This window comes from Nymphalis io, chromosome 21 (genome assembly GCF_905147045.1).
Source record: "Nymphalis io chromosome 21, ilAglIoxx1.1, whole genome shotgun sequence".
Classification (NCBI taxonomy): domain Eukaryota; kingdom Metazoa; phylum Arthropoda; class Insecta; order Lepidoptera; family Nymphalidae; genus Nymphalis; species Nymphalis io.
The window spans coordinates 7,234,285-7,252,218 of record NC_065908.1 but is presented as its reverse complement, the minus strand read 5'-3'; the positions used below and the strand labels follow the sequence as shown (position 1 = coordinate 7,252,218).

At 36.2% G+C, this 17,934-nt stretch overlaps 1 protein-coding gene and 1 long non-coding RNA gene across 3 annotated transcripts in view; one reads left to right on the top strand and one right to left on the bottom strand.

Moving 5' to 3' along the window:
- Positions 1 to 7,631, top strand: part of LOC126776732 (uncharacterized) — a 111,631-nt gene extending 104,000 nt beyond the window's left edge. For both annotated transcript variants that reach the window (XM_050499441.1, XM_050499440.1), the window contains exons 12-17: positions 3,208 to 3,349; positions 3,532 to 3,651; positions 4,126 to 4,324; positions 4,760 to 4,909; positions 5,393 to 5,650; positions 6,287 to 7,631. In XM_050499441.1, the coding sequence (XP_050355398.1) occupies positions 3,208 to 3,349; positions 3,532 to 3,651; positions 4,126 to 4,324; positions 4,760 to 4,909; positions 5,393 to 5,650; positions 6,287 to 6,404 (987 nt within the window). In that variant the 3' untranslated portion in view covers positions 6,405 to 7,631. The remainder of the gene's footprint in view (positions 1 to 3,207; positions 3,350 to 3,531; positions 3,652 to 4,125; positions 4,325 to 4,759; positions 4,910 to 5,392; positions 5,651 to 6,286) is intronic.
- Positions 7,632 to 7,731: 100 nt separating this feature from the next.
- Positions 7,732 to 10,719, bottom strand: LOC126776945 (uncharacterized). Its single transcript, XR_007669991.1, has 3 exons — positions 10,470 to 10,719; positions 8,726 to 8,809; positions 7,732 to 8,203 (listed from the first exon to the last, which is right to left on the bottom strand). It is a non-coding gene; the product is annotated as an uncharacterized LOC126776945 (long non-coding RNA).
- Positions 10,720 to 17,934: the final 7,215 nt, after the last annotated feature.

The window sequence follows — 17,934 nt, the reverse complement described above, 5'->3', positions numbered from 1 at the left end:
TTCGGTGATAAGTTAAAGGTGGGACCTCATGGAATTGGAGACCGCAACCCTCGGGGCCAGATGTTGGCCGACTTTATGGAGAAGGAGGGACTCTTTATGATGAACTCCTTTTTCAAGAAGCCAGGTCAGCGTAAATGGACCTGGGTGTGCCCTGATGGGAAAACCAAGAATGAGATAGACTTCATCTTGTCGACGAGAAGACAAATATTTAATGACGTCTCCGTGATCAATGCAGTCAAAACTGGGAGCGATCACAGACTCGTAAGAGGCTCGTTAAATATCAATGTTAAACTCCAGAGGTCCCGACTGATGAAGTCTACGCTCCGACCATCACCTCTTCAAATCCGAAATCCCGAAGCCTTTCAGCTCGAACTCCAAAACCGATTCGATTGCCTAGCAGACTGCGAAGAAGTGGACACATACAACGACAGGCTTGTGGAAACTGTCCGTACGGCTGGGTCTAAGACCTTCAAGACCAGCCGTACAAAAGGAACCAAAAAGATCTCTGCCTCTACCCTACGGCTTATGGAGGAAAGACGGAAAATGATTTTGACGTCCCCAGCTGATGCTGCCGGCTATCGGCTGATCAACAGACAGATTTCAAAGTCTCTAACTCGTGACACTCGCCAATTTAATACAATGCGCATTAAAGAGGCCATCGAGCGGAACAAAGGCTCTAAAGTGTTCGCCAAAGATCTGTCTGTTGGTCAGAGTCAACTGACAAGGCTGAAAACTGAGGATGGCAGAATAGTCACGTCAAGATCTGAGCTGTTGGAAGAGGTTGAGAAGTTCTACGGTCAGCTGTACACCACAGCTCAATCACCTGTCAGTAGTCATGCTGCAGATCCCAGAGCAAGACTAACCCGACACTACACTGAAGATTTTCAGGACGTCAGTCTTTTCGAGATTAGAATGGCTCTCGGACAACTCAAAAACAACAAGGCACCTGGTGATGATGGTATTACAGCCGAGCTTCTGAAGGCGGGTGGTACACCGATCCTCAGGGCTCTTCAGAGGCTTTTTAACTCCGTCATTGCCAAAGGTCAAACCTCAAAAGCATAGCACAGAAGTGTGGTGGTACTTTTCTTTAAGAAGGGTGATAAAACCCTTCTGAAGAATTACAGGCCCATCTCACTGCTGAGTCATGTTTACAAGTTGTTTTCGAGAGTCATTACGAATCGTCTCGAGCAAAGGCTTGACGACTTCCAGCCACCCGAACAAGCCGGATTCCGGAAAGGCTTTAGCAACATAGACCACATACATACGCTGCGGCAAATTATACAGAAGACTGAGGAGTATAACCAGCCACTTTGCTTAGCGTTTGTGGACTATGAGAAAGCCTTTGATTCGATCAAAACCTGGGCCGTGCTGAATTCTCTTCAAAGGTGCCAAATTGATTATCGGTATATCAGGGTGTTAAAGTGCTTGTACGAGAACGCCACCATGTCGATCCGACTCCAGGATCAGAACTCAAAACCTATTCAACTGCAGAGAGGTGTAAGACAGGGAGACGTGATATCTCCGAAACTGTTTACCGCTGCATTGGAAGATGTTTTCAAGCTTCTGGACTGGAACGGATTTGGCATCAATATCAACGGCGAGTACATCACTCATCTTCGATTTGCCGATGACATTGTAATTATGGCTGAGACCTTGGAAGACCTCGGCACTAAACTCGATGACCTCAGCAGGGTTTCCCAACAAATGGGTCTAAAAATGAACATGGACAAGACGAAAATCATGTCGAACATCCATGTTGCACCCACTCAAGTCAAGGTTGGAAATTCTGCACTCGAAGTTGTAGACAACTATGTCTACCTAGGTCAGACCATCCAACTAGGTAGGTCCAACTTCGAGAAAGAGGTCAATCAGTCGAATTCAACTCGGCTGGACAGCGTTCGGGAAGCTACACGATATCTTCTCATCCCAAATACCGCAGTGTCTCAAGTCGAAAGTCTTCGACCAGTGTGTGTTGCCAGTGATGACTTATGGATCAGAGACGTGGTCGCTCACAATGGGCCTCATAAGAAGGCTCAAGGTCACTCAAAGGGCAATGGAGAGGGCTATGCTCGGAGTTTCTCTGCGAGATCGAATCAGAAATGATGAAATCCGCAGGCGAACCAAAGTAATCGACATAGCCCGAAGAATTGCTAAATTGAAGTGGCAGTGGGCGGGGCACATTGCTCGCAGAACCGACGGCCGCTGGGGCAGAAAGGTTCTCGAGTGGCGACCACGAACCGGAAAACGCAGCGTGGGCAGGCCCCCTACAAGGTGGACCGACGACTTAGAACGAGTCGCGGGAAGCCGTTGGATGCGGGCAGCGCAAGATCGGCCAACGTGGAAATCCTTGGGGGAGGCCTTTGTCCAGCAGTGGACGTCTTTCGGCTGGTGATGGATGATGATTATTAAATATAATCACTTAAGGATTAGGTAATTAGGATTATACTCATACAATTACCTGGTATAATAATAATAATGTCCTTCTGACCGATTTCGGCCACGGCGGACAATTTCAAGAGAGATTAGACAACTACGCAGGAGATATTATAGTGCACAAGTGTGTGCGCAAACACAGGTGAACTATCTTTTCCCTAACTCTCATGATCCGATGGGACGGCAATTCGACACGACCGGAAAGAATTCAGGCGCAGGACCAACGGCTTTGCGTGCTTTCCGAGGTACTAGAGTGTACACACTTCCAACTTCCAGACACCGGGCTGCTGAGAGTTTTTCTGATAGAAAAACCCAATTACTTTTTATTGGCCCGACCTGGGAATTGAACCCAGGACCTCCTGGTCTGCGGCCTTATATCAAGCCACTAGACCAACGAGGCAGTAGAAGACAACTTAACCAGTATACTAGTATACTCTTTAAAGTAAGATTATAAATGTAAATTGTATGTGTTGATAGTGGTGTAGTTATATATAAGGGTATATAAAATTCTAATTAAAAACTATTTATGCCTCTGCGTTATGATATTGAACAGTTTAACAAATATTTTACTTAATATTCTATTTTGTCAATTTTGATTTCAAATCTTATGGTAGTTCGTTTATTGGTTTTGGTAGTAGATAAAGAATAAGTAGCTCCATCGAGCTAGTGGATATATGTTGCAAAATTTGATCCGACATAAGCAAAAAAAATCTGCAGTGCTTTCACACTAGGCCATCTTTGTAATTGTAATAAAATTTATGTTTTTTTATTCAGGCTATTCACGAGTACAACATGATACGGCCAGGTGACAAAGTGTTAGTCTGTCTCTCGGGTAGTCGCGACTCAATAGCTCTTCTCCATACAATGCATCAGTACCAGTTCTACGCCAGGTCTAAGGGAATACATTTCAGCATCGGTGAGTGATTATAAACAACGAGCTAAATCAATACTTTCAAGTAAAGGAGCAACCAGTTAAATGTCTTGTTATTGATAGATTTATTTTGGTATTTGTCTATTTTTTTTAAAATAAAAAAACTATTTTAGTTTTTATTTCTATGATATTATTTGAACCTATATATTTAATATCTTGTCTTTCAGGTGCATTATTCGTCCAGGAACCACAGTCCGATGTTGATCCTCTACACGTGATGGCTTATTGCCGAACTCTCGGTGTCAAATTCATTTATCAAGATAAACTTAAAGACGAAGAGATGCAACGTAAGTTGTCAAACAAATGTTTTTTTTTATAATTTAATGTATTTACGGAAAATGATAGAGTTATCTGTACTCTATCATTTTCATGTGTAAGCTACTCGGGAGTATCCCGAAAAATTATGTGGTGACACTTTAATCGAGAACATATTTTGTTCTATCATTTCAATTATTTAGCACATCAGAATAAACTTGTACGCCGTTTTTGATTATTTATCGTTATATACATAATTAGAATCAGCAGTATTTTCGTATATCAATCTGTTTATTAACAAAAAAACCCGTTTTGTAGTAGTGTGATTTTTAAAACGTAAATGTTCGTCAATATACGATGCATACGCTAGAAACTGCGGAAGGCGGTGTAAAGTTTTATATGATGAGCGTCAAACGATAGTTTTCCACATACTTTTTCTTACAATCACCAAAACACAAAACCGTATCACTTCCGCCACCGTGCGTAACACCGCGTCCCTCCCGCAGAGCGCGCGGGCGCGGGCGCGGGCGAGCTGCACCGCTGGGCGTCGCACGCGGTGCGGCGGCGCGCGTACGGCGCGGCGGCGGCGCACGGCTACGGCGTGGCGGCCGTGGCGCAGAGCCTGGACCGCGCCGCCGCCGCCTTCCTCGCCGCCGCGCTGGCCGCCGGCGCGCTGCGCACCACCAAGGCGCACTACCGCGTCCCGTGAGTGCTCCTTCTATCGGGCTTCGGTTAAATACTCGGCTAAATTTACTGGTGGTCGGGCCTTGTCCGAGCTCGGCTGGGTAGGTCCCACCCACTCGTCAGATATTCTACCGCAAAACAGCAGTACTTGGTATATTGTGTTCCGGTTTGAAAGGTGAGTTAGCCAGTGTAATTGCAGGCACAAGGGACATAAAATCTTAGTTCCCAAGGTTGGTGGCGCATTGGCTATGTAAGCGATGGTTGACATTTCTTACAGTGCCAATGTCTAGGGGCGTTTGGTGACCACTTCCCATCAGGTGGCCCATATGCTCGTCCGCCTTCCTATTCTATAAAAAAAAATGGCGTCATTGAAGATTTTAAAATTTTGTTTTTCTAAAATTAACCTTAAATACAAAACGGATCAATCGTTAGTAATAATTTGTATCGAAATTACAGGGAGCACAATATCCGCATAATAAGACCGTTTATCTACGTGCGTGCCCGTTCGCTGGAAGTGTTCGGTTGGTCCCGGGCACTGCCCCACTTCGGGCGCCACCTCGACTCGCCCGACACGCCGCCCTCTGATTGCACGCATGCGGATACCGGGTAGACTATTCTCCATTACGATTAATATAACATTGCCCACTAGATTTGTTAAGATGTATGAGAGCCGCACCGGATTAATTTATTTTTAAATTGTATCTATATTGATAACTAGAATAATTTTATAAATGGCCAATGTAATGATTTCACTAGGGGAAAATTATATAGCAACAAAAAAATTTTGAATTGATTTCAACGATATATTAATATCAAGTTTTAATTTTTTTTTTTCAAAAGCAAACTCTCTTGTTATTAAGTTGTAAGTCGTCGTAAAAAGTTAGTCAAAGTAAAACCTGTCTAAAACCTATATCATAAGTTATTCCACCATAAAGAAATTCCAGTTAAATACAATAAAAACAACGTTATTTTTACTATAAGATTGTAATAATTATTAATTTTAATCGTTGTGTGATGTATTTGGTATGTGAATTCGATATATAAGTAAAAATGAGTGAAATATAAAGATTGCTATCTATTGATTTGCAGCAAAATCATCCTGGATCGTTCAGTCTCAGTTCCCTGTGAAAGCTCGACCAAAAGTGTCGAAACTCTTAATGATCAACTAGTGGAAACCGTAACGGAATCTTTATCTGAGACGCTGGTAGAGCCGCTGGTGGAGCCGCTGGTGGAGCCGCTGGTGGAGCCGCTGGTGTCCGCACAGAACTTGCTCATCAGCCAGGAACGTCTGTATCCATTTCTATATACCAGTCTGAAAAGCTCCTTACGGCCACTTATCGGTGCCAGGTATGTTTATTTATCACTTTATAACTCGTTCCAGAATTAATTACACGTCATATCACAATGTTATGTTCAGAGTATGAATTTTATTAATGTAACTAGACTTCATTCTTTTTAATAACATTCGTTGTAATGATATATATAAAGAAATATGACTGCCTCGTTGGTCTAGTGTCTTGATGTAAGGCCGCAGTCCTGGGTTCAATTCCCAGGTCGGGCCAATAAAAAGTTATTGGGTTTTTCTGTCAGAAAACTCTCAGTTGCAGCCCGGAGTTTGGAAGTTGGAAGTGTGTACACTGCCGTGCCTCGGAAAGCACGTAAAGCGGTTGGCCCTGCGCCTGAACTCTTTCGTTCGTATCGAATTGCCGTCTCATCGGATTATGAGAGCTAGGGAAGAGAGAGTGCACCTGTCTTTGCGCACACACTTGTGCACTATAATATCTCCTGCATAGTTGGCTAATCACTTCTTGAAATTGGCCGCCGTGGCCGAAATCGGTCTGAAGGACTATTATTACTACTATAAAGAAATATAATAATTTCACACCGGAAAGAAATTCCACTTGAAGTTGCAACAACAAACTATGTGCAAGCACTTTTTACATTTTAAGCTAAATATAAGTATTGTTTATAACTTATTTTCAGGAACATTGAAAAAGATATTAAAGAAAGTAGACACAGAAAGAAATCAGTTATTCAAATGAAAAATGGCGCCCCCGTATACGATTCTGAGGAGGGCACCGACGAAGAACCAGTGCCATAAACAACGGTCAATTTTCCTGCCAGGAATGCACATTCTCCGCCATATTAATAAAACCTCAAGCAAATGATAAATTATGGATTTTCTGTCTCGTTCGCAATTGTTCGTCCTCGTATACGACTGACAGTGATAAAACATGGCTTGTTTAAATGTTTCATTAAATGACGATTCAACGCCGAGTTGTGATTACTCAGTGATCGATTTTTTTTTTTAATATTTATCTATAGTTTTGTTGCAAAGCGACATTTTAACAGAAGTTATTTTTAAGTAAACGATAAATTTGGTTTATAATGAATTAAACATTTATTTGTATTATCGTTTTTAATGAACTTTGATTGTTTAATATCATTGTTCGAATTTTTAAAGCTTGAATAAAGTGAGAAGATTATTTTAAGTTGTTTTTTTTTTCGAGGTTTGCCATACTGATAATTTTTTCTACAATTTAGTAGTTTCTCGTAATTAATGTGGACTTGTAAACGGAGTGCATTTGTTACTGTCTGGTATTTTTCGTGTTTAAAGTTAATCGATATATTGTCATGTTGTATGTGTGTTAAAATTCTACGTAAATATAAGAAATTGGCTTATTTATTGTGTCCAGTAGAGAGAAAAATAAATATGTGCGTTTATAATATGCAGATTTTATTAAAGACGAAAGTCTTAAATATTATAACGTTGAAACAAATAATGTTATATTTTGATAACTACTGAATTTTATTTTATTAAAAATATATTCAATCTTGTAGAATTTAGTCACGTATATAAACACCAAGATTATTTATAGAAATTAATGTAGAACTATATGTTATAGTAATTAGTAACTAAGTGTAATACTTTTACAAATTTCATAAAGTAATCGTTAGATTTATTTCTTTTTAAAATGTTTTAATTATGTTATGAACGTAAAACGGAAAATTGGTTTGCTATGGCAACATTTATCTTTATAATCTGTAACGAAAAGGTTATGTCTGTTAACGTTTGACTGTTTGTAATTCATTTTAAAAATAGTTAAATGTATATTTTATAAACAAAAGCTGTGAAATTTCTCATATATCGTTTTAGTATATATTATGTTTATATCTCTGTATTATGTGACAAATATTTTTGTATTATTGCTTAAGATTTATGAATTCCTATATATCGATCGTAAGACGATGTCCCATACATTGCTTCCATGGTAATTGTAAATTGTAATCGTATTTACAAATTGTCGTATGAATAAAGATGTTTTTTTGAATATACTTTTTTTTCATTTACCAGTGTTGCCAATTTAATAAAAAAATATAATAATTATACCTATATGAAAATTATTATTAGGAAATAAAACAAACAATCGATTTAATTTAATTTATTACACTATACACTCACTACACCATACCTATGCGTGTGTGCGTGCCCTCATACGACATACATAGCTTAAATTAATGAGTATTGCAGTACTAAAGACCCATCTTATGAGAATTATATTAAAACACTGAATGTGATAAAATTACATTTACCTAAACATTAATAGACACTAAGAAATAAACTATTTAACTAATAACTACATATTAATTTATAATTAAAATTTAATACTTTAAGCGTAATTCTAGCATCAATATTTATTTCATGACGACACAATATTTCTTATTATAATTAATAAAATAAAGAAGTTAGGTTAAAAACGAGTAAGTTACATGATTGCGTTCTACTCTATAACTAACGACTAAAAAAGATTTTAAATGATTAACTTTAATGTATCTTCATGTCATCTGAAGATACCGCCCACACGGCCGATTACTTGCCCTGACAGCAGGGCTTGCCACCTGAAAAAATATGGAATTAATGATACATAATATATATTTGTTATTGTATGTTTGGATTTTAAATAAAAGTAGAGTAGGTATGGTGTATGTATTTTCGTTCACAAATGACATTTTTAATGTTGATTTTTGATTGTATTTATTTATATAGATAAATGATTACTTCACTGAACATCTAAATCTCGTTAGGATGAACAAAGTAGTTACCGTAGTATAATTGTAATAATATTGTGTAAAAACACAATTATAAATAAAATTAAAATATAATAATATATTCGTGTTTAGTTTTATAGTATAATTGTTACTGTACTGAGTTTGTTTGTGTTGTACTGTATAATTTTTGCGTATACTTTTTAAATTTCGTGAACTCTCCGCGTGGACGTCTAATCTGGTTACAAGAAAAGTTTATATTATGTTCAATAACAACATTTCCAGGAAGAATCTTCATATCAAAATGGTAATTTATTATGTGTGAGTTGTGAACTACATAAACACATAAATATATTTTAATATAATATATATTACCAGAGGGTTTGCCATCGCCGCACGCGCAGCTCGGGCCGCAAGTGCAGCCACTGCCGCAAGCGGCTGTGCCGCTGCCACACGTCGCTGGAATATTTTAAAATGATTTTTACAAATACTATCAAGATATTTAATAACAACCCTGGCTCATTTACGTCCATAGCGGCTTATCTCAAAGATTTCTATACTGCACAAATGTGTGCGCAAACACAGGTGTGGGTACTCTTTATTCCCTCACTCATAATCCAACACGACCGGAACAAGACCAGAGGCAACATGACCAATGGCGTTAACGGCTCGGGTGTGTTAAGCGGGTCGTTAATTAGAAAATGATGTCTTCTTTCAAATGTCAAATTCATAATGACGGAAATAGATAAATCATTGTTTAACTAAACTATGTCTAAGCAACGTTTTTAAATAAAAGTCTGGGCTGTTAATGCGAACGGTCACTCACTCATAGCTACTGAGAAGTTCTCGACAGAAAAGCCAATTAACTTTTTTATTGATCTCTCCGAACGCCAGATCTCGGAATATACAGCCTTATAATTAATCATTACACTAGCGACCATTTAACTGTCCAAATCTAATCTCATAGCCGTTAGCGTGTACACTCAAAACATTTCATGCTTAATTTTAAATATTAAACGGTAAATACTTAAACACTTCACAATTTTAATATCGATAAAATATAAACTACGAGACCTTTACAAGCCGACAATATTATTGATTATACCGTCGTTAACCTTTCTGGAACATCGCTGGGGGATACTTTGAAGCCCCGAATGTGAATCATGTCTCAGATATGGAAATCTCACGGGATTAAGAATCGAAATCGAATAAAAGTATTATTCTAAGCTGCATAAATAGAACAGTATATTTAAATTTTATTGGTAATTTAATTTTCGAATAAATATATTATAAGCATAATAATCATTGATAATCATATAAAAATATATTCTTTAATATAATTTTATATGCATCAACTTATTAATTTTGGTAAAACAAGTCACTACAGAAGATCTATCTACTAATGAATAATTGAATTCGAGTTCAACGCAATCTAAAGCAATCATGAACAGTTATTGCGAATGAGAAAGCTAAAACGCAGTTCGTTTAGATATCTTAAACTGTAAAATTTATAACATAAATTCTTTTTAAAATATTTAAGACTAAAATATTTTCAATGCAGTAAAAATAATCTAATTTAGAATAAAAAAACTATAATTCAAATTAAATATATATATAATATGTATAGTGATCATTTATTTAGTTATAATAATAATTATTTGAGAATTCTCCGAAGGGGAAATGGTGCCTAGCGTTCTCGCGATCATTCCAGGCGGTCGTGACTTTAACAATAATTATTTTTAAATTCTGTACTTGTCTTTATAATTACTTTTAACTAGTCCTTTGTTATATGCAAACCTTACATTAATTATGTTCAATATATCAGCAACTATATACGCTGAACAAAAGAGAAATATCAACATGAAGTAAAAATAATATTAAAAAAAATAACTTATTAACACGATACTTTTTCAGAAATATAATTAAATAGCCGAATTTTTTATATAAAATTATTATAGAACATACCTACATATTATGTACAATATATGAATTACATAACTGCGTCCCAAAACAAGAAGCCTCCTAAATGATTCATCACTTCACATCACACTCGTTACACAATATATATATCCATTAATTAATTAATAAGGGATATAAAATACGTATAAATATTACTTACATTTACAAGAGTCGCACGGCGCCGGCATCGTGGGGCTAGGCTAGTGAAGTTCTAGACTGCGCTCGCTGAGCTCCCGAACTATAGTCGGGTCAATAACTGAGCGCTGTGGGGGGATCGTACAGTCTAGGAGCCGTGTGCTGTGTGTACATACTGCGATGCATGTGTGCGACAAGCTAATTGGATCTGAAAATGTCATTGCGGTCGGCGTTGTAAACTTTATAAGCGATAGTAGAAATTATTTACATCTTCAATTGTATCGTAACAATAGAAAACGTGTTATTTCTTTTAAATATAGAACTGCAAATGTATATGGTTTTAAGGAAAATTGCAGTTGACAATATATGTGTGGTATAACGTCTTGTTTTCGTCTTATATTTTTGATTGTTACATTAAAACAATTGAAGAGTCTATAAGAGAGATTTACAATTTACATCGCAAGCTCTCACAATACAATAAGATAGGTAAATAACTTATAGCGGCCAGTGCGGCCGTAATAAAATGATCGGCCCTTTACAAAAACAAGCCGGACCGGTTCCGAGCCACGCCGGTGAATTGACAACGACGAATGTTATCAATACCTTTTTTTGTCTATTTTGTATTTGTAGCAAGGCTTTATAAAAGTTGTTACTGGTAGAAAATGTTTCTTATTAATTCTAGAAAGTACCAACTCTGTACGCAAATTTCGCCATTTTTAACTATCCACCTGCCTTTCTTAGATCGTGTTAAATAGGACTAATAAGATATATATTTTTTTAATTTAAAATACATACCATGTATATAGATATTAGCACTGTAAAATATACTAGTCATCCCTTATCTTTTAGTTGGGAACATAATGCTGTGTCGCTTGTGTCTGTAGTTACACTGGTACTCTCTCAACCTTCACATGGAACACAAAAATACTATTTGGTGGTCAAAAATGCGATGAAAGGCGAGCTTGGAAAAATCCCTGCACAAATATCTGTCTGTTCGTTTCGTGTTAAATATAATTTCGATAGACTTACTGTCTTCACGTGGTCTTATCAATACGTTCGATCTAGTTTAACAATACATATATACATTCGTGACTTGAACTATTCGTGTTTAAAACAACTTGCATGTAATACAGAGCAGGGATGAAATCTACTAAAAAAATCTGTCTATTTATCGCAATCGATTCGAAACGTAATTGTTGCCATTTAAACGTATTCCTATTCTAATAACACAACATCAAATTGGTTCTGACTTCTGTCGATGTTGGATTAGAATGGAGTCAGGAACATATAAGCCGAGATGGCCTAGTGGTAAGAACGCGTGAACCTTAACCGATGATCGTGGGTTCAAGCCCGGGCAAGCACCACTGAATTTGCATGTGCTAAATTTGTTTGTATAATTCATCTTGTGCTTAAGAGTGAATGAAAACATCGTGAGAAAAACTGCATGTGTCGAATGTCACTGAAATTCTGCCACGTGTATTCCACCAACCCGCATTGGAGCAACGTGATAGAATAAGCTCCAAACCTTCTCCTCAAAATAGAAGGCCTTAGCCCAGCAGTGGGACATTGACAGGCTGTTACTGACAGGAAAGTATTTAACCATTATACATATATTAATAGAATTCGCTTCCAGATACGATTTAACTCAGGTTTATTTTGTGGGGAATAGAACCGGAAACGAATCGTAGCCGTTATAAATTAATATAATTGATCCCAGATAAGTCCAAGTGAATTAACATTAAGTGTTAATTTTATCTATTCATTTTTATGTTTCCGTGTCTCTAATTATCGATGCCAAACTTTACAACGATCAGTAGAATAGTGGAGTTGTAAAAACTTAATGGAAGATTAAAATATTCTTTACATTTACATACGAATTAATGTGTAATGTGTTCACTAAATTCATTATATTGTAATGTAATTAATAACGGGCAATGTAAAAGCATATATTTTTGTGAATAAGTTCAATTCTAAATAGCGGGCGTGTAACATTAAGTTTGTTTAGATTATTCCAGCATGGAGACAGAACGGATTTTATTTCATATGGTTTCAAAGGTTTCATCCGCACTTTGTATGAGTATAATATACCTTACTTGTAGGTATATTATGAAATAGTTATGCAAGCTGAAAAATGATCTATCTAGTGGTAAGTGGTTACCACCGCCCATAGATTTTTGCATTGTACCTAATATTGACCATCCCTTACACAGCCAATGACCCACCAACGTTTGTAACCAAGATCTTATGTCCCTAGTGCATATACGCACTGGCTCGCTCACCCTTTAAACGGGAACATAACAATACTAAACATTGCGAACTATAATATGGCATACAGTGACAGTATTGTATTAACACGAGAAGTATTTAGACGAATTAAATCATTTAAAAAAAAACAAAGAAATAAGGCGTTTTAGTCGATTCAGATATAATTTTAAGTAATTTGGATCTAAAGGAGAGTGCTGTTTCGTTTTTCTAACTCCAATAACAATTATATATTTTTATTACACGAGAGTTATTATTACACAGTTTATTGACCCGAGAGAAATAAAATATCATTTTGTAATCTAAGCCATAGACATACAAAATGTATGTGTTACAGTTTTTGTGTTCGCGCAATTGGTAACCGCTGTGGTATTATTTCTAAGGCATTCATTACATGGTACACCGTTAACTCACTCAATAAAAGGTTTTTTTTTTTTAATTTAAAATGGTTCATATATGATGAATTGGTGGCTCCTACTCAGACAACATTTTAAAATTACACAAAGTAAAAAATGCAATGGCTAAAAATACGGCTTACGATTAGGCGTTATTAGCTTTTTTTTTATATATGCGCCGGGATGGCAAATGACTCTACTCCACCTGATGGTAAGTGGTAGTAGAGTCCAAACGCGACGACGGCCAGTACAGTCGGGAAGAATGTTCTGTACTAGCCGTCCTCGCCTAGCCGCCCCTCAAGATGCCTCCCCGGGTTGTAAGAGAAGGGGAACACGTGAGCTGGTAAGGAATTCCATTTTTTTGAAGTGCGACAAAGAAAGGAGTTGCCAAATTTCTTTGTGCGCGATGGAATTGATGTCACAGTTAGGCGGTGACATCGAGAGTCAGCACGCGTAGACATATGAAGGAAGGGGGAAGCAGGAATTAGAGAGAATAATTCCTCAGAGCACCCACCGTGATTCAGTCGATAGAAAGCGCTCAGCGCTGCTATCTCTCGACGCAATTGTAAAGGCTCGAGGGTGTTTGAAAGCTTTACGTCGCCAATAATGCGGACAATAGTTTAGGCTTTAGTTTTTTCTTTGGTCTCACCAAGATATCGGACGGAGAAGATGAATTCAAACTCCGGGCTGCTGCTTGCTGCCGCTGCTGCTGCTGCTAATTCCATACATTCTAAATAAGTCCAACTAAAAGTGGGGATTTCAAACCAGGATCCTGGGATATGCAGCTTAAGTATTTTACAATACTACAATCGTTTTCGTCCGCGGTTTCACGAGCGTTAGGTTAAGTGGGGTATTAGGTATTATAAGTACCCTATGTTTTTACTTGGGGCTTACGCTTGTTTCATACCAGATTTCATCAAAATCAGTTCTGTTTACCCGTAAAACTGTACAGTACAGACAGACAGAGTTACTTTCATTGCATTAATTATATAGAGTATAGATTATACATACAATGTATGAATTTGCTTCTTATATAGACTGATCTTAATTTAACATTTATATTTAATCAAAATGATCAATGGTTTTTCTGTTTCAAATCGTGCAATTATTCGCATTCATTTAGATTGTACATACTTCTGAGACACAAATTGTTATTATTTATTTTATCAATATCATTTGTCGTTTCGATGACGATCGTGTTTAGAAAACATTCGTATTTTTCGGAACGAATCTTAAACAGTTTTTGGTAAATATAACAAAGTCAGGACATACAACTTGGTACATGTTTGAGAAGGCAGCTCACCTAAGAATTAATCTGAGGTCAAATGGCAATCTTCGTCCACTCCCTATGTCACTTATACCACAATGCTAGAACGTAAGTTTCGCCCCCAGAGCTGCTAAAGCTTATAAAATTACCAGATTAAAGTGGCAATTGGCTGGTTACGCATATCAAAGGAACGATGGACGTTTCATCTTAATGAGCCAGATTCTCATTCCCCTGTTTATCTTCATGATATTAGCCGTCTCTCATCGTTGACTCTGATATCCAAAAATTTGTGTAATGGATATAAAGGCGGTAAATAACGCGTATAATTTCAAATTGATTTGAACTCCAAAAACTGCCTCAAAGTTTCATCTTTCATCGAATTATGTTCATTGTATACTTAGCTGCGTAATAATTGACAAAGTTTGAATATTATTATCAATAAAACAGTAATACATCTGATAATATTATAATTTTTCATCAATCATTCATTAGTCTGACGTGTTAGCGTGTAGCGGACGCCTTAGAGCTAAGTCAATGACCTGAGGTTATTCTATGAAACACTTTAACAGTTGTAGAGAAATATAAACCATTATAACTAAAAAAACAATAAATGAAAATTATTTTTCCTTTAACGTTTGTTTATAAAAACTTTTTAACTCTAGCTTTATTCTTTGCTTATTATATAGTTATGTTAATAGATCAAAGCGTCAAGTCTTTGGTGTGTCTTGTGGTTGTGTTCTTCTATCAGCTTATTGTTTAGAAGTTGATGTGCTTGCATGTTTTTATTTCCAGGACATGCGGCCAAAACATGCAACATAATAGCATGCATCATCATCATAATTTTTGGAGTGCAATTTCTTTTTGTTTTATCTGAATATCGTTTTGAGTCAGTTGTCTTCCTTGTTGACTTAAATTTATCTTTATGATTATAAATTCCTGGTTGGTATGGATGGTGGTGCCAGCCTGTCCATGGCAGGCTCGTCTCAAAATATCTTTTTTTTATTAGAACATACATTATCATAAATTTATGTGAAAAGGAATTTTGCCTAACAAAGCCCAAACTATAAGATAATAACATAGAGCCCGGAAACGTGAATAAGAACTGTTTCGAAATTAAGAGACCGTTAAGAAATGATTAAGCGAAGATTTTAAAAAGGACTCTGAACCATGTTAATGTTAAACTTTATGTACTCAACAATACATATGGTCATAAATCCCATAAAGGTTAGATAAATGTATATCATTGAAAATATACTAAAACATATATAATTATTTTTTATACTTGGATTGTTGTAAAAAATACATTCTTCCAGTCCGATTCGATTAATGTATTTAGTATCATTGACTATATTTCTACATGAACAATAAAAAACAAAGAACTTGGACGATATTTAAACGATATTAACCGGTATTACGTCTTTGTGGAGACACTCATTAGTTACTCTACTGTCAAAAGCAACACTTTTAAAGTGTCCCAATGTAATTATATACTCCTAATACTAGAACTCTTTCCGATCCTACTGGATTTTCGACCCATCGGCTTATGAGATAGAGGGTGATTTAACACACATTCGTGCATATGTCATGTGCATGTGGTAATCACCGTCAAGACAGGAACAAGTGACATAACCCTCTCACCACGTGGTACAACAACATCAAAAGGACTATTTATTTATTTTCTCTTTTATGGTGTGTATTTACGCTATTTGAGCCCAAAATATTCTGCCAATGTCACGTATAAAACAGATGACATATATGATATGTGATCATTCGGTTTCAAATTTTGAATCGTTTAATGACGAGTGAAAATTATTATATATTATATAATTCTACAGTAAATATCTAAAGGATTTTTTAAACAATATAAAAAAAATAGTTTTTAAAATAAATGTCAACTGTCAATGTCAATGAGAACAAGTAAAACAAGACGAAAAACTAATAGTTAACTAGCAAACTGATAACTTCAGATCAATTCAAGATTTCTTGAGAAAGTTGTGAATTGTTGAGATGCAACGCGCTAATTAGGTACAGTTGTTAGACCACTAATCAGTTTAATTTAGATTTGTTTAATTTGCATGGTGTCGCGAGTATCTACTATTCATAGCGGATACCGGCTGTTAAATCATTTACGAACGATTTAAATTAATAGTATAATTAATTTAACGATAATTTTCTTTTCTTGTGTGAATTAATCTAGTGTTAATGAAAGTACATCTAAACTAGCTTATCGTCCCGGCTTCGCTCGGTTAGATAAGAAGACAAATGTATTTTGAATTTGCGTAAAATCCATTCTTAGTGAGCGTCTACGTCGGGGAATGAGTAACTGGATGGATGGTATTTCGCTTATATATAGATATTATATTGTTTTTAATTGCACATCGAAGAAGACCGCAGTGCATAAGTCTAGTCTCTAATCTAGTCTAGTCTATTAGTCTAACAATATATTTTTATTGGCCGCAACGGCTCAGTGGTTAGAAGACTCCTACTTCAAATCCGGACGAGCAGCTTACATGTGCTTAATTTGTGTTTATAATTCATCTTTTGCTTTACTTTAAAGGAAATCTTGAGAAATCTGCAAGTGGTGGATGAAAATCCAACTACCCCACCAACCCGCATTGGAGCAGCTTGATGAAATAAGCTCCAAATCTTCTGCTCAAAAAGGAAAGGAAACCTTAGCCCAGCTGTGGGACATTAACATGCTGTTTTTTTTCTACATAATCCTCGATGTATGGTAATTATTGTTCTAACAATATCAGTATTTAAATATACGTATATGAAATAAACATTAACCTAATTACAAATATCGTATCGATTTGAAACTTTGCAAACTGAACTTTGGATGGTAATGCAATCAAGCCAATCTGATAGTGTAGTGTAACCTTCAATGGCTACTGGTAAGCGCATCGAGTTTGGGTTTATTTGGTTTGTTTTAATGAATCCCATTCATCGTCATGAAAGCGTGTTTTTTTAGTTATTTTATTAAAATAATTTTAGACGAAAATATACATATTTACATTTGAAATATGTTTGATACAAAATATGCGAATATTTAAGAAATTATTTTTTTTTGCTGACGTAGCTATTACGATTTAATATGTGATTTGTATCTTTTATAAAATTACCATATATTTATAAAGTCACTAGTTAAAAAGGCTTCACTGGTTTTTGTTGTCGATTTACAAGTATACAATTATCGTTTTTTTGTTGTAATTAGAGTCGCCATGCGAGAGTTGAACGATCTCGCGAAACTTTTTATGATACAACGAATTTGTTGAGAATTCAATTTTATATAGTTTGATATAATTTTAACATACGTCATTTTTAAAATGTTTTTGTAATAGAAAGATTGACCATGTTATTTAATAGTAAACTAAGAAATGATTCAGTTTTGCGAGGGTACGATATTGATGACTTCCCACGGTGCGTGATATTACAAACGGATGCCGATTAGCCCGCACCTGTGCGACGTGGGAGGAGTATCTTCTATGGAATCGCAGATAAATCCGTAGTGCGGCGGATCCGTCGGAAGTCAGTAACTTCAAAGGTATCCGAATCATTCCATATTT